Source organism: Conger conger, chromosome 8, assembly GCF_963514075.1.
Source record: "Conger conger chromosome 8, fConCon1.1, whole genome shotgun sequence".
In the NCBI taxonomy this organism is placed as follows: domain Eukaryota; kingdom Metazoa; phylum Chordata; class Actinopteri; order Anguilliformes; family Congridae; genus Conger; species Conger conger.
In genome coordinates this window covers 28,270,144-28,294,585 of record NC_083767.1, presented here as the reverse complement: position 1 = coordinate 28,294,585, position 24,442 = coordinate 28,270,144, and the positions used below count along the sequence as shown (strand labels likewise).

General features: G+C 37.9%; 1 protein-coding gene across 1 annotated transcript; it reads left to right on the top strand.

The window, feature by feature from the left end:
* Positions 1-17,454: 17,454 nt before the first annotated feature.
* On the top strand, positions 17,455-21,706 carry nkx1.2lb (NK1 transcription factor related 2-like,b). Its single transcript, XM_061253154.1, has 2 exons — positions 17,455-17,887; positions 20,988-21,706. Exons 1-2 carry the CDS (start codon positions 17,455-17,457, stop codon positions 21,704-21,706), a joined length of 1,152 nt encoding a protein of 383 aa, XP_061109138.1.
* The last annotated feature ends 2,736 nt before the right edge of the window (positions 21,707-24,442 follow it).

Genomic DNA, 24,442 nt, shown 5'->3' with positions numbered 1-24,442 from the left:
GCTTTTGGTGAACGTGCCCTGCGGCTGGAATACCTTGTGATAGGTCCTGCCATGGATCCCTGTTACATTTGAGTTTAGAATTCTATGTGGGGATGTTACCAAAGACACAGGCAGCTGTGCAGCAATGTTGGGTGATTCATGCCCAGGCCTAATTGTTGCTTGGAGCAACAATTGTGCAGTTGCCCCCGTAAGGGGTATAGTTGCAAACTTGTTTGCTGGTTTTAATTTCCTCATGCCCATTGCCTTCAAATTTATCTACTGCTGGTGGGAAATTATGCAAATCAAGCCCTTGGGTCAGGGATAAAAACAGCGGTGACTTAGATTAAAGCCTGCAGCCCAGTCACAGCTCCTTAACCACCAACATACAGTCCCCTCCAAGTATTAGTCAATTCCTTTGTTTTTGCTATACACTGAAGACAATTCAAAAGATATACACGAGATGACAGATCTGAATTTCAGCTTTTATTTCCTGGTATTTTAAATAGATTTGTTAACAACTTCAAACATTTCACCTTTTGTATCAGACCACCCAATTTTTAGGTGAGCAGAAGTATTGTTCAGTGCAGTAAGTTCAATTCCTTTGTTTTTGCTATACACTGAAGTACATGAGATGACCAATCTGAATTTCAGCTTTTATTTCCTGGTATCTTGATTTAGAACTTAGAAGATATCACCTTTTGTATGAGACCACCCAGTTTTTAGGTGAGCAAAAGTGTTGGAACATGTGACTGACCGGTGTTTTTTGTTGCCCAGATGTATCCTGTGAGATTGAATGGTTAAACAATAAATAGTTCTGAATGTTTATTCTTGGTTTTAGCCTTCAGTTTTACCTGTGAAGACAGCATTTGTGTAAGAAAAGATAAACCAACATGAAGACCTGAGAGCTATCTTAGGGGGAAAGCAAGCCATTGTGAAAAGAGGGGATAGCTTGTACAACACCTTTGAATGTCCTGAAACAGAAAGAAACCTCTGGCATACTGAGCAACAGATATCGTACATGGAAAACAAGGAAAACAACTGCAGTTAATGACAGAAACAATGTGAAAGCTGTGAAGAACAAAACATTCTGTATTATGGAGAAATGCAGCAGGACAATGATCCAAAACACACTGCCAACACAAGAAGGGACTTCATTAGGGAGAAAAAGTGGTAGGCTTTAGACTGCCCAAGTCAATCACCAGGCTGTAACCCAATTGAGCATGCATTTCACCTCCTGAAGAGGAGATTGAAGGGAAAACCCCACAGAAACTGAAAAGAGGCTGCAGTAAAAGCATCACTAAAGAAGAATGCAACAATTTGGGGATGTCAATGGGTCGCAGGCTTGATGCAGTTATTGCAAGCAAGGGATATGCTACCAAATATTAAATGTTATTTACTTTCATTTACTTAAATACTCTCTGTTCCAATACTTTTCCTTGCCTAAAAATTGGGTGGTCTCATACAAAAGGTGCAAAGTAGTTTAACACATCTAGGAGTAAATACCAGGAAATAAAAACTGAACTCTTGTCTTGTGTTCATCTTTTTATCTCAACCACAAATATATTCAGTGTATTGCAAAAACAAAAGAATTGGCTTTGCTGTTGTGTAATGCAGGTTGGTTAGAAAGCAAGAGTGAGAAATCCTTTTGGGACAGTTTTTTGGACACTTTGTGTGAGGTACTATTCAGAGGACCCACACGCAGACCAGGGAGTACGCAAAAACATTGTCTTTATTCAGTCCAATTTCAAGCCAGGTAATCAGAGTTCAAACAATGCCAGAGGAGCAGGAGTCAATAATCCGAAAATCACAGGCTGAAGTACAAAAAGGGCTAGGCAAAAACAAAGTCGATGAAGGTGGAAGAAAAAAGTCAAAATTACCAAATAATAATAAGGAAAACAAAACAGGGGGTAAGGCAAACTTGGAGTCAATGGCAAAGAGTGTCATTCAGGCTTACTATGAATCGGCAACTGAAAATTGATCAATGTACTGACAAAGTATCAAGCAGAGACTGGGGTTTAAATACTTGAGGGAAGATAGGTGGACTAAACAAATAGACAACAGGTGGAAAACATAATAGGTAATGATACAATAACAAGGGGGAAATGAAAACACGGACTGGATGCACATAGACCAACAGATAATACAGACGGCTCCGGATTAGGGAGTAGACATTTGCTTGGAGTTAGGAGATGTATTGATAGTGAAAGACAGGTGCGAACACTTCGCTGAAACTAAGCACCTTAACCAAAATGTTAAGAGAATGAACTTTCATGTGTATCAAAAAATCAGTTTTAATGGATAAATAACCTTTTCTGATCATATATGACAAAATATATGCATTGGTTTCGTATTTGGAGAGATTCGGGAACACTTGAGGACATCTGGGTGCAGTTTTGGGAAAGCTCATGTGGAATTTGAATGCCTGTCGATATCTTTACCATATTTTGTACACAAGTTGACATCAAATATATAATTCTGTGTTGGTCCTAGAAATTGAGATAGTCAGCGCTAACCTATAAAAACAAGGGGCGTTTGTCATTTTAATGTAACTTTTGTGTAAACCGTATCTACATGCTCTACATGCTCTGACATAAATTTGTTCTGTCACATATTTCTGAATGGTACAAGCCTCTTCTTTAATTTAAGTCTTCAACCATGTGCGTGCAGTTTTTGAGATATTGACACTTTTATAGGACTTGTACAAAATAGGTGGAAATTGCCCTCAAGGGGGGCAAAGTGGAAAGCGTTAAGCTTACTAAGCTTTAACTGCTGTCACTCCTGTTGAACATTCCATATCCACACAAGCTACACCCACTCACAAACACATGCACACACAAATGCTCACATTCACACGTGGATACACACACATACACATACACACATGCAAAGCCACTGTAGCTGACTTGTGCAGAGGTGCAGTGTGTCAGTGGATTTATAGCCAGGGATCCTCTCTCCTAATTAAGTTGATAGGACTCTGGGTTCCAATGCATTTAAACTACTCCTGTCCATGGCACGTTCTACAATTTAGCACCTGAGCTACAAGTGCAGGCACCGATACCGTGCCCCAGTGCATAAATCCACACCCAATCTGTAATCACACACGGAGAGCAGTCGGGGGGCCTCTGGGCAGCCTCACAGATGCATCTTGTCACTGGTGTCAGGGGACGGGGGGGGGGGGGGGGTTGTGGTATGCCGGACACCTCCTCCCCCTTACATGGTAGTATACTGTGCTATGCTGGTCATATTTACCAGAGAAAATCATGGGATTGTATATTGATTGAGGGGCAGTAACTACAGGGTGACACACAAACTAACCCTGCTGACAGAGTGAGCAGAGGTCTGTGTCAGCGGAGGACAGATAGAAGTGAGGGAATCACAGATGGTGTCCTGGTAGAGAAGGGAGTATTTATAGAAGGAATAGATCACCATTGTCTGCCTTTTATGTTGGAAGTGGAACGGATCTGCTCTGAGGGCAACAGTCCCTCGCCACGTCTTTGCCCACCTGACTTGTTTGAGTGACTGCTACCTTTATTCTCAGACCCCCCACCCATCAGCCTGCTGTGGAGTGTGCGATCTGCTGAATGGTCGTACCAAAAAATGTATTTGTTTTGTCCTCCACCAGCAAGGGGTTAGTGGAGACTCATTCAAGCCATGTGTCAAAAAATCATTCAGTTAATAGCAAAAGTCATGACAGTTAATCATTCAAGCAGCAGGTCTCCCTATCCAGGGTCAGTGTTGTAACGGACTGAGAAAGTAAAAAGCAGCAGGTCTCCTAATCGAAAGCCAGTGTTCATTCAGCAATTTGACGTGTGACTTCTCAACATGATGCCATCCAACTGTAAAAAGCTCCCTTCCCACCAAATCCAGCATGCATCTTAGAGTATATAATATATTGAGAGAGAGACTCCAGTAGAAACCTATTGGGAAATATTCTGGCACATAGAGCATAGTTTTGCTCACCACCACACATGCACACATACTTGATCAGATGCACATTGTAGTTCTGCCATTTGCAAGTTCACTTCCATGTTGTCAGGCACTGACAAAATCCTTTACGTTTTAATTTAATTGTCGAGTTTGCATGTCCTCCCCATGTTTGTGTGGGATTCCTCCCACAGTTCAAACACATGCAGGTTAAGCTAACAGAAGACTGTGATTAACATGTGCACTCTGACCAGGACTAAGCGGGTTAGATAATGGATGGATATAATCTAGCCTAAAAGTAAAAAACTAGCATTTAATATAATCATGTAGCTGCCAGCAAATTACTGTAAAATTTAAAGCTGGTAAGAATTAGGTTGTGAGTTGCTTTCATACATTTCACGGTTTGTTTACTTTGCTACAGTACTGTGCAAAAGTTTTAGGCAGGTGTGAGAAAATGCTGTAAAGTAAGAATGCTTTCAAAAATAGAAATGTTAATAGTTTATTTTGATCAATTATTGAAATGCAAAGTGAGTGAACAGAATAAAAATCTAAATCAAATCAATATTCGGTGTGACCACCCTTTGCCTTCAAACCAGCATCAATTCATCTAGGCACTCATCCACAAAGTCAGGGATTTTGTAGGCATATAATCAAGTATAAACCAATTATACCAAACATGAGCTAATGATCATCAATTTAATATGTAGGTTGAAACACAATCATTAACTGAAACAGAAACAGCTGTGTAGGAGGGTTAGAACTGGTTGACAGCCAAACTCTGCTTCCAAGGTGAGGTTGCTGAAGACAGTTTAATGTGAGAAGTCATACACCATGGCAAGACTGAGCACAGAAACAAGACACAAGGTAGCTGCACTGCATCAGCAAGGTCTCTCCCAGGCAGAAATTTCAAGGCAGACAGGGCTTTCCAGATGTGCTATCCAAGTTCTGTTGAAGAAGCACAAAGAAACAGGCAAAGGACCATAGATGCAGTGGTCGGCCAAGGAAACTTAGTTCAGCAGATGAAAGGCACATCATGCTTACTTCCCTTCGCAATCGGAAGATGTCCAGCAGTGCCATCAGCTCAGAATTGGAAGAAACCAGTACACCCATCTACTGTGCAGAGAAGTCTGGTCAGAAGTGGTCTTCATGGAAGAATTGTGGCCAAAAAGCCATACCTCCGACGTGGAAACAAGGCCAAGTGACTCAACTACGCATGAAAAACTGGAGTGCAGAAAATGGCAGCAGGTTTTCTGGACTGTTGAGTCAAAATAATCTTGAAATATTTAGCAGAAGGCAATTTGTTTGCCGAAGGGCTGGAGAGCAGTACAAGAATGAGTGTCTGCAGGCACCAGTGAAGCATGGTGGAGGTTCCTTGAGAAGTACAGCAGATACTTATCCATCATGCAATATCATCAGGGAGGCATCTGATTGGCCCCAAATTTATTCTGCAACAGGACAACGATCCCAAACATTCAGCCAATGTCATTAAGAACTATCTTCAGCGTAAAAAGAACAAGGAGTCCTGGAAGTGATGGTATGGCCCCCACAGAGCCCTGATCGCAACATCATCAAGTCTGTCTGGGATTACATGAAGAGACATATGCCTTTGAGGCTGGCTAAATCCACAGAAGAACTGTGGCTAGTTTTCCAAGATGTGTGGAACAACCTACCTGCCTTCAAAAACTGTATGCAAGTATACCGAGAAGAATTGATGCTGTTTTGAAGGCAAAGGGTGGTCACACCAAGTATTGATTTGATTTAGATTTTTCTTCTGTTCATTCACTTCTTCTGTTCATGCATTGGGTTAATTGATAAAAAATAAACTATGAACATTTCTATTTTTGAAAGCATTCTTATTTTAGAGCATTTTTTCACACCTGCCTAAAACGTATATATAAAAATATTTGCAGGCATTGACGATTGAGTTTTTCCACTCTGAAAGGTAACACGTCTTTCAGATAATTTTTTACAGAGCCACTTTTAAATAGGTGCATACTAATGACTTTTTAGAGAGAAATTACCTAAGAGGGAGACAAGTGAGAAGAAAATATGCATTTTTAATTTTTGTTTAGCATCACCATGAATTACTAGTATGCAAGTAGTATGTCACTGATGAACTGGGCTTTTCCTGGCCTTACCTCAGGTCTCATTTGGAGAGTTTTTCATGATTGTTCATACATGCTGCCAGAATCTGACTTCATGAGAAACATCACAAAAAACGACCAAATTAATTTTAGGGGTAAGCAAACGCTCCAAAAAGGTAATTTATTGCCAGGATTAATTAAATCTTTGCCCCCTCTCCAGTGACACATAGTTATACATTTTGTTCTCAAAAAAGAAAAACTTCAAAATGTCCATAACAAGACACACACTGTGAGTAGGCTAGTGTAATCTGTAAACTACTGTAGGCGAAACAACGTGGTTGCGCAAAACATTGCCGCAACGAGAAGTGCAATCATTCATCTTGCATTCAGCATCAGTTTCTTAGGTATAGACTGATTTCTGCAGAAAGTTGCTAAATGTGCAATTTGAAGAATTTGTTTACAATGCATTTGCAAGAAGTACACTTGATGTTTCGGAGAATACGCCGCCTCTGTCTTGTGGTGTGTTTGCAGTACAGAATGAAAATGTCATTTGAGTTTGTGCTAACAATTTGTAATTCCTTCAACTTAGCTGGAACTGGACAATACACCAATTTAGGCTACTGAGGCAGTTTGAATATACTTTTGAATCAACAAAAATTAAACATTACATTACATTATTGGCATTTGGCAGACACTCTTATCCAGAGCGACGTACAACAAAGTGCATACCCATAACCAGGGATAAGTTCACTGAAAGACCCTAGAGGTAAGTACAATTTAAACTGCAGAAGGAGTAGAACATAATATCACTTTCCAAAAACTGCTAGGGTCAATGTGAATTGCAATGCGCTTAGCTGGAGTTTAACCCGCTGGTTTAAACCTCTAGACCACAGATCTGCATTTTGACTTCAAATAGCTAAATCAAAGGTGCACAACTCCATCCTTGAGGGCCCATCTGTGAACTGGTTTTTGTTCCAACCAATTGCCTTGTTTTTCATTTGCTCACAGATCTATAAATGACCCTGGTTCAAGCCTGTACTTGGGCACAGTAAATCATTAGGATACACTTGCAGTCTGCAGCTGTAGCCGGTACTCATACATGTCAGATAAGCTATGATTGAGTCATTTAAACAATTAAGACCAGAAGTTGGCTCAAAATCCTGAAATGGATTGGCCCTTGTTTAGGACCCTAAATCTTAGTCTACAGCTTTTGATATCTTTTTTCCACGACATCCTGCCACATTTCACTTACTACGTGAGTAACATGGGAAAAACATAAAAAGTATTGTGTTTGGAATACTTCCATCCCAGTTTAGTAGCCTTCATTTATGATTTAATATGAAGAAGCTGTGTTTTACTTCAAAATTGGTTAGTTCTATCATTGCCACACTTGCTACTCAAGAGACCATGAAAACAATTAAAACAATTTAGATACATTTTTAGTTTGAAGGAAGGTTTTGTGCCACACCAATTCTCAGCTTACAACACACCTCTTGTCTTTCAGATCCCGAGGCAGAAAAGCATCCCCACACCATCACGCTACCACCATCATATTTGACTGTTGGTATGATGTTCTTACTGTGAAATTTTACGCCAGTCATAATGTCATCCATGTCATCCACATTCCACAAGTTCCACATTTGACTCATCTACTCATCTGTCCATCAAACTTCATCCAAAAGGGGTCACTAAGGTGTTAGGGGTCACTTTTTTGTTTGTTTTTTTGTTTGAGACAAGCATTGATGTTTCTCTTGGTTAGCTGTGTTTTTGCCATGCCCCTCTCCCATTTATCCAATTTTTGCCCAATCTCTTGTGAGTCATGAACACAGATCTTAGTTGAGCATAGAGAGGCCTGCATTTCATTCAATGTTCTTCTTAGTTTTTCTTTTTTTACTTTTAGGATGAGTTGTCACTGTGCCCTTGGAGAAATTTTGGCATGGCCACTCTTGGGAAGACTCATGATTGTTCCAAGTCTTCTTCATTTGGAGATAATGGCTCTCGCTATGATTCCGCAGAATCATAGAGCCTTAGAAATGGCTTTGTATCCCTTTCCAAATATACTGTATTTCAATAACAACTTTTCTCATCTAACTTATGATGAGTAACTTTGCGGTGACTACTTCACTCTAATGGTAAGGATTCAATATGAGTGAGGCTTAGATTCAACAGGGCTGGCTGCAATCAAGCCTGATTGTGTTCAATCAGCTGAATCTAATTATCAATTAAACTAGGTTAATTAGTTGATTGAGTCACTAAGGGGGCAATTGCCTTTTCACATTCATGATATGGGTGTTTGACCTTTTTCATTAAATAAATGAAATAATTATTTTAAATGTGTTTGGTCAGTTTCATTTTGTCTAATATTACATTTTGTCTGAAGACCTGAAACTATTCAGTGTGACAGATATGTAGTAATAGACAAAAACAGGAAGGGGGCAAATACTTTTTCATGGCTCTGTTTGTAATCCTTTATCATAATTGAATATTTACTGCCAGTTCTATTCTACAGTAGGGCAGCAGTAACACTATAACAGGCTAAACCATTCTGAATTTCAACCTGCGACTCCTAAATAAATTTATCCAATTTTCAAGTGCAGTGTAATTCCACAATGAGACTCTGGTTCCAAGCTAATCAAGTGCATTACCTTTAACCACTAAAACAGTCTGCAACATATATAGATCGATTTGTCAATGGGATGTCCAAGGATTAAAATGGTAAAATTACCAACAGTGTGACAATGTTACACTGTCTGCCATTCATCACAACTGCTAATCTGATCAGTTCCTGTTACCAGCATTTTTTATCAGTCAATCAATCAATCGATACATCACTTCTCCATTGCATTGTTGCAGAGAACTTTGCAAACAACAACAGAAAGATGAATATAATTAAATATGATCGTGGACTGAAGGTAACAATGTATCAAGAACAAGAGAGGTGAGGGCAACAATGACACAGCAGTAGCTGCAAACATCTCAGACAGAATGAGACAGACAGCAAAAACAAAGGAAACAAGTGAACAATGGAATGAGCCCAACAACAGTAACTAGCTAAATGTGAGAGTAACATTAACAAACAGAGCTAACAATTAAAAGTCAAAATCAAACAAATAAAGTAATGCCACAACTTAAGAATGTGCTAGTCCATAGAAATTTAAGCTCCAAGAAAAAATAGGTAAAACATCAGTAACGGCATTGAAACACTTCAGCGCATTCAAACTAAAAGGTAAATAGGAAGACTACACGGTAATTCACTTGCTGTATAAGGGCAATTCCAGCATTATGGATGTGACATTTAGACACAAAATGACAAACAAAATCCCTCAGAAAAAATACTGTTCTTACATAATTTTAAAATGTTCATGCATATGCACCCACTTGGGTGAGAGGAAGGGGCAGAAAATATTGCTAAGACGGAAAAAATGTGACAAATAATGTTATGGATGTGATGCAAAAAGACAGGTATTTTGGGGAGACTATACAATATTTATATCTTTGTCTTGATTTTTATGAGGAGATACCTGTGTTATGGATGTGTCACGTCTGAAATGCACATTGTTTGATGAACTAATTCCCATTCAATGGTTCTAAATATCAGTTTTGACGTTGAGAAAACCATCTGAAATGGTTTTGAATGTTTTCAAGATGGCCGCCAAATAGCATTGACTTCAATGGTAATGGGACTAATAAATCCTTTTTTAAGAATTTTCCTGTTGTTTTATCAGATTTCAAAATGGTCACAATCAACTGTTTGGGACATAATAAGTTTATTATATACCCTAAACAGGCTTTAAAAGAGGCCTCTTTATCAGGCCTTAAACCATGTTACCTCCCAGGCTTACTTGTACACATCGCCTGGCCAAATAAGTAAAAAAAATATATTCATTTAAATTATACCATGTATAACGAGAATTACACAATTGCTACTTTTAGCCTATATACAATTAATGTGACCATAAATAAAATAGTTGATTCATCTTCCATTTTTGCGTCGGAATTAAGACTGGGTTTGAATGGCGGATGATTCAATGATTTCAACATTTCAAATATCCAGTGAACAGCATGTATAAAAACGTGTTGTGAAAAATATTTGTCAACATATCAATATCCAACTTGCCTTATTGTGCTGTTTATTACGCTTAAATATTTGCGTGCTTGAAAAGGTCAGAGGAAGCTAGTATACGTGCGATGTGCTTGCTATTTCTACCAGGCTTCCATCGCGTTCCCTTCCCTCCCGGGCTCCCTCCTATTCCCCGCTCTCTCCAGTGGTTGTATATTTGTTCCTTCACGGCTCCTCGTCCTTAGATTAGATTTCTCCTTTCTCATTACCAACCTTAATAGACCCTTCAGACCTCATCCCAGGCTCAGATATTATCTGACCCGTATAATTAATTAATTATAGCCCAAATATTATAGATTATTAAAAATAGCATAACTAATAGTGTAATATCTCAAGCTGTCGAGTTTAATAGTCAACATTGTCTTGGTTGGTCTTATCAGCGCGAGACACCCGGTCAGAATATTGATTTCTGGTCATTTTAACTGTCATCCGCCATCGTGATGGGGGGAATTGTCAGATTTCTACTAGTCAGAGTTCATTTGAAATCGTTAAATTGGAGCCGACGCTCAGAGTCACAGCTGATATTTTCTCTCCCTTAAACTACACAATATTTTACCAACAGAAGAAGCTGACAAGAGAACAGACCTCTTCGTTTACGAATTGCGTTTTTACGCCGTCTTGGTCAGCCACAATATGAGGGAATTATTCTGAAATAACACAAAGGAGCACACTCTATGATGAAATTAAAACGATATGGATATATGTATACCATTATCATCACTACTACCACAGTGGGTACCATGCAATAGCTTTAGCATAAGACGGGGAAGACACAAAGAGCGCGCCAAATTATTTCCTTTCCCTCAGCCTGTGGGTTTATAAGAAAGACTTAAAAGAACACTTGTTCTTATAAAGCAACGCTTAATACTAATCCCCAAGTGGTCAAAAGGGCCGCACACTTTTAATTGACTCACAGGGGCTTCCCTGGTAGTGGTATTTAAGCATCTAATTATGATTCATTTGTATGATCGCATTAATTTAATAATCAAGGGGATGTTCAGAGAGCAGTAACCTTAATTAAGCTCATTATTGGAAGAACCTCTTTCCCTAGTGATTTAAATCGTCCTACGTAAGCGTGTACCTGACAGCAGAAATAGCAAATGCCCCAAAGAATCATATCATTTAAGAATCATTTCCGAAGCGTTTTCTTTCAAATAAATGAATGCATCGATAATAATAATAATAATAATAATAATAATAATAATAATAATAATAATAATAATAAACTGTGTAGAAAGACTGAAATAGGCTGTGTGTGAATTTTTATTTATTTATTTATTTTACTTTTTTTTGGGGGGGGGGGGATTGCAAAGCATGTATACATTACAACTGACTTTTGAAATACAACTTATTTTCTTACTTCAAACATTTCCATGGGCTGCAAATATTACTCACGTCAGATAACTGCTCCCCTTTTCAATAGCTGTGGGACCTTTGCAAAATTTGTATTTGCTACAGAAATAACAATGGATTGAATGATTGAATGGTTTGTAAAGACATCTGTCAGATGCATGTTTATAATGTAGTTATTTCTCATTCAGCATTAATAAAACTAATTTAAAAGTTATTCTGTTTAATTGTGACTGAAATATTGAACACTGCTACTCATACAAACCAGACGTTTGATTTAGTGATGTGCTTCCATGTAGTCAAGACAGGAATATGTCATCCTGACAAATAACCATCCAATACACACACAGTAAGGCACAAGTTTTAAAAATTTCTGGTCATGCTGGATTCTGTGTTTCATGTCAGCAGTTACTTTATCAGGATAGAACTTATAAAGAAATGTACATAAATCCATGTACAACAATGGACACTACACTTCCAATTCACAGTTGAAGTTTAAGGAAATTCAAATTAAGGAATGGAAATTCAGATTATAACCATGATATTAAGGCAACATGAAAAATAGTACAGATAAACATATGAACAATCCAGAGGTGCTGTAAGCTTCTATGTAAGCTTTTAAGTGTCGAAGTAAAACTGTGTACCATAACCATTAGATTCACATTACATTTAGCATACACTTTTATCTACTTCAGTAAGCATGTGCAGAAAGATTTAGCTGATGAGCAAATATCAGTATTACAACTGATAGACATAGTTAATATATGAAACTACAACTTAAAGTTAAGTGCCATAGTATGTACAAGAGGGATATTTGGACAGTTAATTGCATGATTCTGCTAACAAATATCAAAAACATAAAACTTTGGAGACTTATGTAGCAGAAGTAGCAAGTAGCAGATTTTCAGTGCATTTTATACCACAGAACGTGAAATTAACAAAGCCAACCAGAACAGATGCACATTAATTAGCTAGCAGGGATCATTTGCAATCTATAGTGAAATCTGAGGTTTCAAGAATACATTCAGGAAAATTTCATTGATTTGTTTTTCTAGTATAATCAAATATATATTATTTTTTCATATTAGCTAGCTGCTTGCATGTTTGGTTATTCAACATATGGCCATAACCAAACACAGGTTAACTGTAACTCAGAAATGATTGAAGGTCAGGCCAAGTTTCTAAAAGTTTGAGGGGTTCTTGGGCTAATTAATCAATTGAGTGGAACAAAAAGAAACTAAATGGGGTGCTTTGATTAAGCAATCCGATTCACTACCAAAAAAAGAAACAGAAGAAACAACTAACATAAATCTGGAATGCAGTTCATATTTATTGTACAAATTAGATTGAATTTATATACCCTCACTGAGCACTTTATTAGAAACACCTATACACCTACTTATTTATGTGATTATCTAATCAGCCAATCGTGTAGCAGCAGTGCAATGCATAAAATCATGCAGATATGGGTCAGAAGCTTCAGTTAATGTTCACATCAACCATCAGAATGGTGAAAAAATGTGATCTCAGTTATTTTGACCATATATTGGTCATAATTGAGCATAATTGTTGGTGCCAGATGGGCTGGTTTGAGTATTTCTGTAACTGCTGATCTCCTGGGATTTTCATACACAACAGTCTGTAGAGATTACTCAGAATGGTGTTAAAAATAAATAAATAAAAATAAACAGTAAGCAGCAGCGGGTAAAAACACATTAATGAGAGAGGTCAGGGGAGAAGGACCAGACTGGTCCAAGCTGACAGGAAGGTGACAGTAATGCAAATAACCACACATTCCAAAAGTGGTATACAGAAGAGCATCTATGAACACACAACATGTCAAACCTCTAAGTGGATAGGTTACAGCAGCAGAAGACTCAATAAGTCAAAAAAATACATCTCAAATCACGTAAGTGCCTAATAAAGTGCTCACTGAGTGTATTTTTCATGGTAACCACAAGATTAATGAACAGAAATTGAAATACCAATAAGTACTGACCCAGATGTTGGCTAATTTGACTGAAGAGAGGAACTAAGTGTAAGAAGACAGAAAATGAACCATTTTCATAAATCAATAAGCCTATGTACATATGCAGATGTGTGCTGGTAATATTTATTATGTAGACCAATGCTGCATTAGAAGTAACTAAAACAAACAAAATAGCTGGTAAAAGTATTTTCTAACAACCATAAATTCAATACAGTTTTGTGCCTCTAATAGCCCCTATTATTTTTGTTAATGTATGAATTAGAAAACATTGAAATATATTTATTTTATTTCATGAAAATTGGTGTGTTTAATTTGACAGACAGGAATTTTTAAGTAAATGTATTCACTTACAAAATTGAATATATTAATTGTGGATATATAAATCCCAAAGATAAGACGTGATATATTGGAATATATTGTGTTTTCAAAAGTTTGCAGTTTTTCATTTCAGTAACAACTGTGCCACAAATGCTTAAGTTAAAATACATACACATAAACAGTTTTGTGTGGCTATTAAGAAATATTGTGAAATGTGTGCAAATAGCAAATTAAATGTACAGAACTGTATTGATACACAATCTTTTCAACAATACACACAATTTTTTCAACAACACTCCAGCCCAGGCGCAATTCAATAGATTGATATCTTTTTCAATATATTTCTATAAACTAACATAGAAACGTTATTCCCGAGCTTAAGTGTCATCAAGGTCAATTCTTAAGATATACAACACAAACCTGTGTACCATATATATATGCTTGAGTGCCTACATATGTAAATGTATTTAAATGTTCTCATTACCATAATCATCGCGGTAGTTATGGTAAACTAGTTGTCTATATAAAAAGTTTAATTGTTTAGCAACTGACTAGTTTTTATACAGCTGTACGCCAGCACGAAATTTTGTATGAGAGGTCTTAAGACGTAGGCTAAAGTGTACATTCCTGTGTCGTGTCCTGGACCATATGCGAGGGCGCGCGTGCGTGTGAGTGCATGCGTGTGTGTTTCTTTTCAGATCCCAGTAATGTGTTGTAGAGCATTTACCGTTTTCTTTTCAATGAAAGCCCTTTGCTATCAAAGCCGAATTCACAACAGTTTTAACTTTGATCTGCTCAAATTTTGCTCTTATCGAAAATTAGGTAGGTATTGAGTTGCTATTTATCATGGATGATTAAGGCGGGAGTGACGTGCCTCTGATGGCAGCTGACGGGAAGTGAGGGACACACAAATTTAGTGACGGTGACAGGAGCGCGACGATTGCACTGAGGAGCTGAGCAGAAAGGGGTTTTGAACAGTATAATTTACATGCAAATTACCAGACTTTGCGAAAATGAATTGGGATAGGACAACGGGTTTAGAGTCAACAAGGAGGGCCTAATTGCGGCTCCCCAACTACTGCCCATCTAAACATGCGGAGACAGTATTCTGAATTAATATTGTGTTCATTTCTTAAATTACTTTAAGGTCGGCAAAGGATTATGGAAAGGATATGACAGTGGGGGTAAATAAATGAAAGCATATATTTTATTTGTTTGCGTGATTGTTTTTGTATATCTTACATTTATTTTGGAAAGGGTACATGAACACAAGTTTGAAATAAGATCACGTCAGGGCTTTTTAGGGGAACGGTAACTAACAGTCATGCCGTCTAAACTGAAGAATTGTCCCGCGTGTAGCAGTGAGCGTGCTTCTTAATAGCCGTAATATTAAGACATTCTTTAAAGTAAAAGCGACTCGCAAAGTGGTCAGCTATAGATTAAAGAAGATATTACGTGTCAGAACTGATATAGTAGTCTGAGTGATCAAGGCCGGCAGGAAATAACCAGAGGTGGCAGAGGAGTCAAAGCGAGAGCAAATGAGCGCATTACCGCCAATCAGTTGTGGTTAAGACCATTGAAACATTTTTGTTAAAAACATCTTATTTGCATAATAACATTATTATTATTATTATTATTATTATTATTATTATTATTATTATTATTATTATATTCTTTTAATTTATTTTCTTCTTCTTCTTCTTCTTCTTCTTATTATTATTATTATTATTTTATTATTATTATTGTTATTGTTGTTCTTGTTGCTGTTCTTGTTGTTTTTTGTTCTTTTATTTCATCCTACCTCTGTGTTTTCAGTTAGTTTCTGAAGTTAACACAAAGCTTCTTTAGCGTATTAAATCCGAATAATAATACTCATGTTAACTTTTTTCACATAAATACCACCCTCAGTTGGGTATGGGTTACCATGTTACGTCTTATGGTTAGGTAATCGTGTATGTTGTGTGTTTTCATTGTGAAAAATCACAAATTTGCAATTATAACAGTAATAATTAAAAGAAGAATACACGAGGTTATACAATAACAGTGAAATTAGCTTGAAAATGTGACCTACATTTATTTGCTATTCTTCCCCGTTATTTATAAATGATTGAGTTCTCTATTTAAAACGCAGTTTTAGTCATATAGCCTATATCATGAAGTGAGACAATATAAAACAATACCAGGGAAAGTCAGTCTGACTAAAGATACTGAAGGGGCCTGATTAAAATCTAATAGCTATTACATTACAGATTGGTCGCAGCGGCTGCCTCATGAAATCTCAATGCGCGAGATGTGTCCCAACTCCCAAGGGCTCCGCCCCCCTGATGGGCTAATCATGTTCGCCCCTACCAAAATTACAGCTGATTGTTTTACCCATTATTTTTTCCAACTTTTAATTTCTGCTTTCCAAAGGATCATTGCGCGCGGTAATTGCAAAAGACCCGTCCTTGTATATGTCACCAGCCTTCTAGAAAAGGAAAATAATAAAATTTTGTCAGACTTTGTTTCCCATTTTACTTTTTAAATGGAAATTGATTACACGATATCCCCATTCTAAAATTCATGGTCGAATATGAAAATATTAACATAGCAGAAAAAAGACACAAGTTGGCTTGAAATTAAATTCCTATTCTATTTGTTTTCAAGCTGAACAATGCTATCCTAATTTGTAAATCAATATTTCACCGAAAGGGCTATCAGTACCTTTATTCAATGGATAATTGAGAGTTTTGGAGTGAGGCTAGTGACTTAGAACTTGTATTTAAGATTATTTTTATGGTAAATGAAATATATTCTCGTTTGAAGTATAAAAAACTAACAACATTTATTGCGATTGCATCATAATGCGTATTATAACGACGATAATAATAATAATAATAATAATAATAATAATAATAATAATTCATGTGAAGATTTTTTTCCCTTTCTAATTGTGATATTATGCATCATACGACTACAACACATGAATCGCGGAAGGCCGACTTCTACAGAGTGCTGAAAGAGTGTAAACGCTCATGCAAGGTTTTTGCGAGGCGTCACGATCGTGTAATTATTTAGAGACGATCAACATTATCACAACCCCACCCCCTCTTGACCCTGGTCCAAAAACGACAGAGGGGGAAAAATAAGCCTATTTAGATGCTTTCCAGTCGAGTGGAGTTGTGCTGAAACAGAGCTGACAGCCGAGTATATCATAAGCTACATCATTCCTCACTTTCTGTTCGCCTCTGCTCCCTCTCCCGCTCGCGGACGGAGATTACAGGCCATTAGTGGCACGGGATTAATTTGTAGCCAATTACAATCCACAGTTGAATATGGATGCATAAATAAGGTGCAGCCTGTGTGTGTGCGTGCGTCGGCAAGGGGAGGGTAGGAGGGGGGCAGGGAGTGACATAAACGTGGAGGGTCCTGTGGGGATGGTTAAAAACCAAAAAAGGAGTGGAGCAGAGGAGATCAGCATCCGACAGTGGACCATCAACTCCTGTCTTCGCTGTGGAACTCTGACGCTGCTTCCACTGGACTTGAAGCGTTGCACAAGTATTACGCCCAGAAAATCTGTCATATTTTTAATAACTGCGGACGCAGTCATGTTACTCGTTTTGTGAAAACTCTCAATCGGCACTTCGTGTATTTAAAACAAGTGGTAGTGCAGCTGAAAGAGGCATTGCTCTAGATCCTGGTGGGGAGTCATGAACAAGGTTCAGGTGGGTGACGTCTCCATTGTTCCGCCTGCGCCCGGTGTGGCAGCCCAGACAGCGGTAGTCGTGATGGCAGTCCCGGAGAGCATGGACACTCATGGGGAGAAGCGGCTCTCGGCTAATGAGCTGTCGGTCTTTTCCTGCCCGGGGGGCAGAGACAGGCTTCCGGGGGATAGTCGAGACAATTCGCCGAGACAAGAGCCGTCTGTGGCCGCCCCACCGACTGTTCATCGGACCACATCTTTTTCAGTTCTGGACATTTTGGACCCAAACAAATTTACCAGTAAAAAACATCAGAACAGGACTGGAAGTGACTACTCCATCGGGACAGAGAACAGAGGGGGAGAAGACTCAAATCTATCATTAGATCAGAAAAATTATTCAGAAGAATATGATTCTTGTAAAAAATCATCAGGATTACTAAGTAAGTAGCTTTCAATTAGGCTATAACGTAATATTTTGCGTTATGTATATATATATATATGTGTATATATGTATAGAGAGAGAGAGAGAGAGAGAGAGAGAGAGAGAGAGAGAGAGAGAGAGAGAGAGAGAGAGAGAGAGAGAGAGAGAGAGAGAGAGAGAGAGAGAGAGAGAGAGAGAGAGAGAGAGAGAGAGAGAGAGAGAGAGAGAGAGAGAGAGAGATGTGCTTTTGATTTGGCGGCATATATCTTGAATCTTCTGTGTTGGACACTGCTGCGTTTAAGTAAAACTTCTACATGAGACTAAAACGTGTACGCAGAAGTTTAGCATATTTATCAGTCAGGAAATACGCCTGTATTTAATATATGAGCGTGGTGATTTAGAGCTGATGTTGAAAATGAAACAGCTGCTCCCAGTAGCCTGCTGTGAATTTGACAAAGGTGCAGCGACTAAAAGTGATGCACGAGCTAAAATTTAGGGTAAAACATCAACATGAAAATTCAGATAGGTATGATCTATCTACAATGACTATATGTATCATATATGTATAAGTATCAGAGGATACTTGCACTAACCCTTACCATTTTCCAATTTGCAGATTATTCTGTCCAAGGAAAGGAACGTTATGTTGTTATGAAGTTTACCTACTTACATTACGCATTTTAGACGGGTGAAGACATGCATTCTGTCTGTTTCTTATAATTATAAACATGTTATAACATAATTATAAAAGTGTTATTCTAGGAATCCTAGGAATCCACGTTCTTAAACTTTATCCAAACAGGAGTAAAAGTCTATTTGGATGCCTGTGAAATAGGCTTGAATACAAGCCTTACAAATGTGAAAGTAATTGTACGTCCCAAAACTGAAATACATTAATTACCATAGTGTTGTAAACCTGATTAAATTGCATTAGAGTAGAAACATAATAACAGCAATAACTGTAATGGGCATATGAATTTAGCCCTAAACATATCAAAGGCATTATTTTTTTTTATCAGAGGGAAAGAACACGAAAAATGCAGAGCTAATGCAAAGTAAGGAAGTAAGGAATACTACTACTACTACTACTACTACTACTACTACTACTACTACTACTACTACTACTACTACTACTACTACTACTATATTAACAATAACCATAATAATAATAGTAATAGAAACAGCTAGATTTTTGTTTGAATTTGATTACTTGCTTTCAACGTTTTGTTGTAAACGCAATTAACTATTGATCGAAATCAAATAAGGGGAAAATGACGGAAACTAGTAGGCTATAGGTAATGTAGCCTAATTAACATTCAAAATAAAGTGCCTAGTATTATTCGAATTGCAACAGTAACCATTATAAGGCCTATAGCGCATATTTCCAGAGTTCGTGTATATAGCTGCAAATGGGGCAGTTTTCTGCCACTTTTGTCCTCTTTCTGGAAGAAACAGACTAATTGTGACAAAACGCCAGTTATCTCCAGAAAAAACAATTAAATTCCTTCGATTACATTTAAGGTAAAATGTGCTTAGCAGCGTTAAAGAGGCAGAATAATGGCTGAAATCGCCCCAGAGTGGCATGTAGGACGGCCTGGTCGATATCCTATTATCGAATTGTGCGTATCTCTTTCAGGCAGCTTGCAAACTCCCCTCCAACATCTAAATTATAGGGTCAAATTTCGGATAATTACTCGATTAAAACCTATTATACTTATTAAGGGACGCCATTGATCGCGGCTTGTTTGCAGCCCAAAGAAGCAGCAGATTGCTTTTTCCTCGCTGGAAATATACCCAAAGGTCCGCTTCTTTACAAACCTTTCTACAGCTTCCAACAGGGGAAGTAATTTCTTCGCAAACGAACACTGCACTGTAAAAAGTCCAGCGTTAAATCAATTCTTACAGAGTACATATAGTCGAACGGACACTGGACATTTTATTGTGTGTAAGTTCTCTACCTGACATAAAGATTACGCATGTTGGCTATCTGTATATTTCCGTGGATCCTACTGTTCAATGAACTGGGAAAAGTATGGAAAAGTGGAAACTCGTTCGAGTGTTAATGTTTAATATATTTTGTTTTAAATTAAAGTATTGATTCGCAAAGTTTGTGTTAGATTATACGTCCAAAAATAATAAACCTGTCCACGTGCATTAAGGAGTCAAACAAGCGCGTTGTTAAATTAAACCTCTTTGAAAACTGTGCCAGTGTTTTGTGTTGCGCTGATGTGTTGGTATGGCAATGCCGAATCGAATGTTTTTTTCGATGCCTTCTTTGCTATGTGCCTTGAAAATTGACCCAGTCTCCGATGCCTTAAAAAAGAGTGGCAAAATGCGAATGGCATTAGCTGTTTGAATGCGCACTTTTGTTTAGCACTATTTTCCAGTGAAAGGAGTTGGATAAAATGAACACCGTTCCCATAAAATAATTTTGATATGGATACAGATTTTGTTTTATAAAAAAGAATACATTCGTAAAGGGTACCATGCGCAATGGTGTATCAAAAGCAAGGTAGTACTGTTTGTGATAGGCTATATTTTGGGGGGATATAGCAAGGCTTTATTTCTGAAGGTCCAAATTATTGCTACTGGCTGCGCAATATCGCAGGTTATGGTAGAATGAAAAGTGGCCGAAAATGTAATGTAACCGGGTCAGAATAACACAGTGGAATACAATAGGCATATACATAGACTGATATTTTATGTAACATGCTTTGAAAATCAATGACATTTCATGTTTTTTTTTGGTTTGTTTCGTTTTTTTAAAAGTTTTTTTACAAACGTTTATTTTTGGACTGATATCAACGCTTAAATGTGAATAGAAAATCCCAAAATATTGAAAAATGCGTCATTAAAACAAACTGCAATGACTAATTATAGGCCTTCTTCTCCCCAAATGTGTTTGTATTTACGCATATTTCCTTCACTGGCCTATAGCACGCATGCGCGTAAAGGCAAACCATACACCGATAAACACCGGGTGGTGGTCTGTTTCGTGCGTTTTTTCTCCAAATAGGTTGTTAATGATATAAAATGTTATCCTATATCATCGGTGGTTTCGCATTGTCTATTGCAAAGAATTATAGTGCAATAATCTGGTCACACTTATATTTTCACAGAGGACGGGTTCGTGTACAAATCAGACGAATGCGAGAATGACTTCAGCAGAAGCACTCACACTGACAGCGAGATTCAGGACGAGCTGTGCAGCGAGGAAAGTAGTGGTGCTCTTGTCGGCAACGTGGACACGGACCTGGGACACCACGAGGAGGACCTGGTAACCCGGAGCTCAAGTCCCGGTTGTCAGCAAACACAGCAGCCCGGACAGAACGGACAGAGTCAGCAAGCCAAACCGAAAAGAAAGCGCTCTGGGTCGGACTCCAAGTCGGGTAAACCCCGGAGGGCCCGGACAGCCTTCACATACGAACAACTTGTGGCACTGGAGAACAAATTTAAGTCTACCAGATACCTGTCCGTCTGTGAGCGGCTCAATTTGGCCCTGTCCCTCAGTTTGACAGAGACTCAAGTCAAGATCTGGTTCCAGAATCGTCGGACCAAGTGGAAGAAACAGAACCCAGGCGCAGATACTAGCGCCCCGACGGGCGGTGGCGGTGGTGGTCCGAACGGATCGAGCAATGTAGGAGGGCTTAGTCCGCTAAGTCCGTCTCCCCCCATGAGCGGTCATCTGTCAATGCACACAGGCTACCCGGGTCACACACCCGGTGGACTTGTCTGTACCACCCAATTACCCTTTCTGCCAAGTCACGCGGTACTGTCACCTTTCATGCTGGGATCTCAGACTTATGGTGCGCCGGCATTTTACAGCCCGCACTTGTAAAGACTGCTGGAAACGTAAGTTTTATACCAAACTAAACTAGTGTTTCCAAGTATTTCCATAAGGTTTGTAAAGTATACACCGATTTTAATAAATACAGTGACTTGAAAGAACACACAATATAACTCCACAGATAACGTTTGGGATCTTTATTCAACCTCTATTGGAGAAAATAAAAAGACCCTCAACTGTAAAGACTGTGTGCATCTAATGCTTAAGGTGGGCACACTTTTGTGTTGTCTTCCAGCGAAAATGTTTCGTTCGGTTTTGTTGTGTATTTTTACGGACATAATAGGCTACGTGCTAATTACAAAGTAATTCTTCCATATATGGAGAATGTTTTTTGATATTTAATTTTGTTAAAAGGTGTTTTTGTCTCTAGACCTGTGTATATTTAAATGGTGACAAATATGTAAGCGATCAATCTCATACATTGAATGCAAATTTCAAAAAGAATAGATGATTATACATAATGGATACATACAACAAGTACGTCACTGAATCATGTCATTTAGAAAAAAAAACTTTTGTATCAGTTCTTCTCTGGAATGGCTTGTAATACTTATAAGTACTATTGTTTAATTAAAATGTAAAAGGTTGTCCGACGAAAACGTAAAGCTGTTTTATTATAGGCCTAGGTCTACTCAGTTTGTTTTCTGAGTAGCATTAGCCTACTTTACACTGGTTATTAGGCCTGATACTTTCCTTTGAATTGTTTCCAAAGGGTAACCTTGTGTGACTTCAAGCGATGTGTTACAAAATAAACAGTAACCTATAGGCTAAGGAAGTATGCTTGGTTTTTATTTGGCGACCCAATAGTCTGTACATCCAAGACAATGCCCATGAATGCTATTTTTCACATTATTGTGTTAATATTTGTTTAAATAATGTATTATTATTATTATTATTATTATTATTATTATTATTATTATTATTATTATTAAGTTAAATGCTAAATTTGATTATTTTCTGAAATTGATACAAGGGAGCGCTCATTAAAAGAAGGGTCTCAAAATCAATAAATCGTTTACAAATTCTTGCATCTAACCTGAGCTTAATTTTCCTATTTTCACTCATACTGATTATTGTCAAATATAGAAAAGTTAAAACACATTGGTCTCGCTATGACTGCCGGTCTAAGAGTTCACCTTCTGCATAAGCTATAATTAAGTCTCAAGTTTTGATTGTAGTGTCACAGGTCGCGCCGTAGGCTAGCCTATAAATAGAAGAAGTTGGAACATGGCTTCAGGGGGTTCTGTTCTAACACTTTCAATTTGAAGAAAAAATGGGGTTGACCATTTAAACGTGTGTGTAATATTAGCCTATTGTGGATAATCACTTTTGCAAATGCAAAAGCTCTCCGATATGTCGCCCCTAACAAAAACAAACAAACAAACAAATAAAATAAAGAAATTGTTCAAAACCTAGGCTAAGCTATTGCCAATCGATTTGGAGACCAGGTAGGCTACATAAGAACGGTATTTCTGAACTGCAATTTGACTTTGGTTTGTCATTCTGACTGCGCGTGTTTAGTCCGTTTCACCGCGATGCTGTGCTTTGTAGTCTAGTTAAATATCTATGAGCCTTGACAACATTACATGAACTTTCGATTCCCTCGGTCAGTGAGCACTTTTACCATCCCCATGGCTAATGGTATTTGACGCATGTTGATGTTATAATTTTTTGGCAGATAAAATGTATGTTTCCCCTGGGGTTGATGCCACGAAATGTAGGCTAAATATACGAAGGATTAACGCGGGAAATTATGCCAATAGACTGTGTATGCATGCGCTGTCATTGTGTTTTCGTGACGCTAGGGGGGGACGTTTTGAAAAAGACAATGAATGGAGCACATTGGCGAAGCGATTTTAAAACTGTAACGGCCTACTGTAACCAGTGACACAATTCAGCGACACGTTTTATAACCAGTGCATTCGCATTAGATTTTAAATTGTAAATATACATTTTCAATTACTGAATTATTGTTATTAAAATACGCTATGGTTCTTTTTTAATCGTGAAGGCTAGAGGGTTATCATTTTGTGTTATTTACGGAAGTTTGTAATGTCAAATAAAATTTTTAAAAAGTTTAGTTTTCTTTCATTAGGGGAGATCGGGGCACAAACCAACACGGGGCATGTTGAAACATGGGGAAAGTAATATTTTTCGATTAACTGATGCTATGCGAACACCACAGACTCCAAATATACGTAATTTTAATTACTCTCTTGTGGGTTGTAAAGCAGAATTGTTTTGTCACATTTCACAAGCAAGCAGAGACTGTGAGCCATGCAGGAGTACAAGTAGCATAGTCGGGGCCTATTATAAATGCATCGGCCACAATAACTTCAAATGTATATTATATATTCCATATGTACCCAGCACTTATTCCATCCTATTTAGCACTCGCTCTTATCAATTTCTTCCCAGACATTCACTACATATTAATGTAGCCATATGCGGTTAGTATGGATAGAATTTAGACATTTTTTACAGGGCAATTATCAGATGAAAAAAACGGCAAGACATGCTGGATTCACAAACCTTTGACTGGTATTAAAACAAAGCATTTTCCAGTCCGTTTTTTCGGACGCTGTTTTAATTAACTTGCCCCAGAGTCGGGGCATGTTGGAAGTTTCACTCCCGCTATTTTCAACTGAACTGTAATCGCCAGAAATGTCCAAAACTGTACAGATGATCTATAAGACTAGTAATTGCAAATACATGTATCTTCTTATT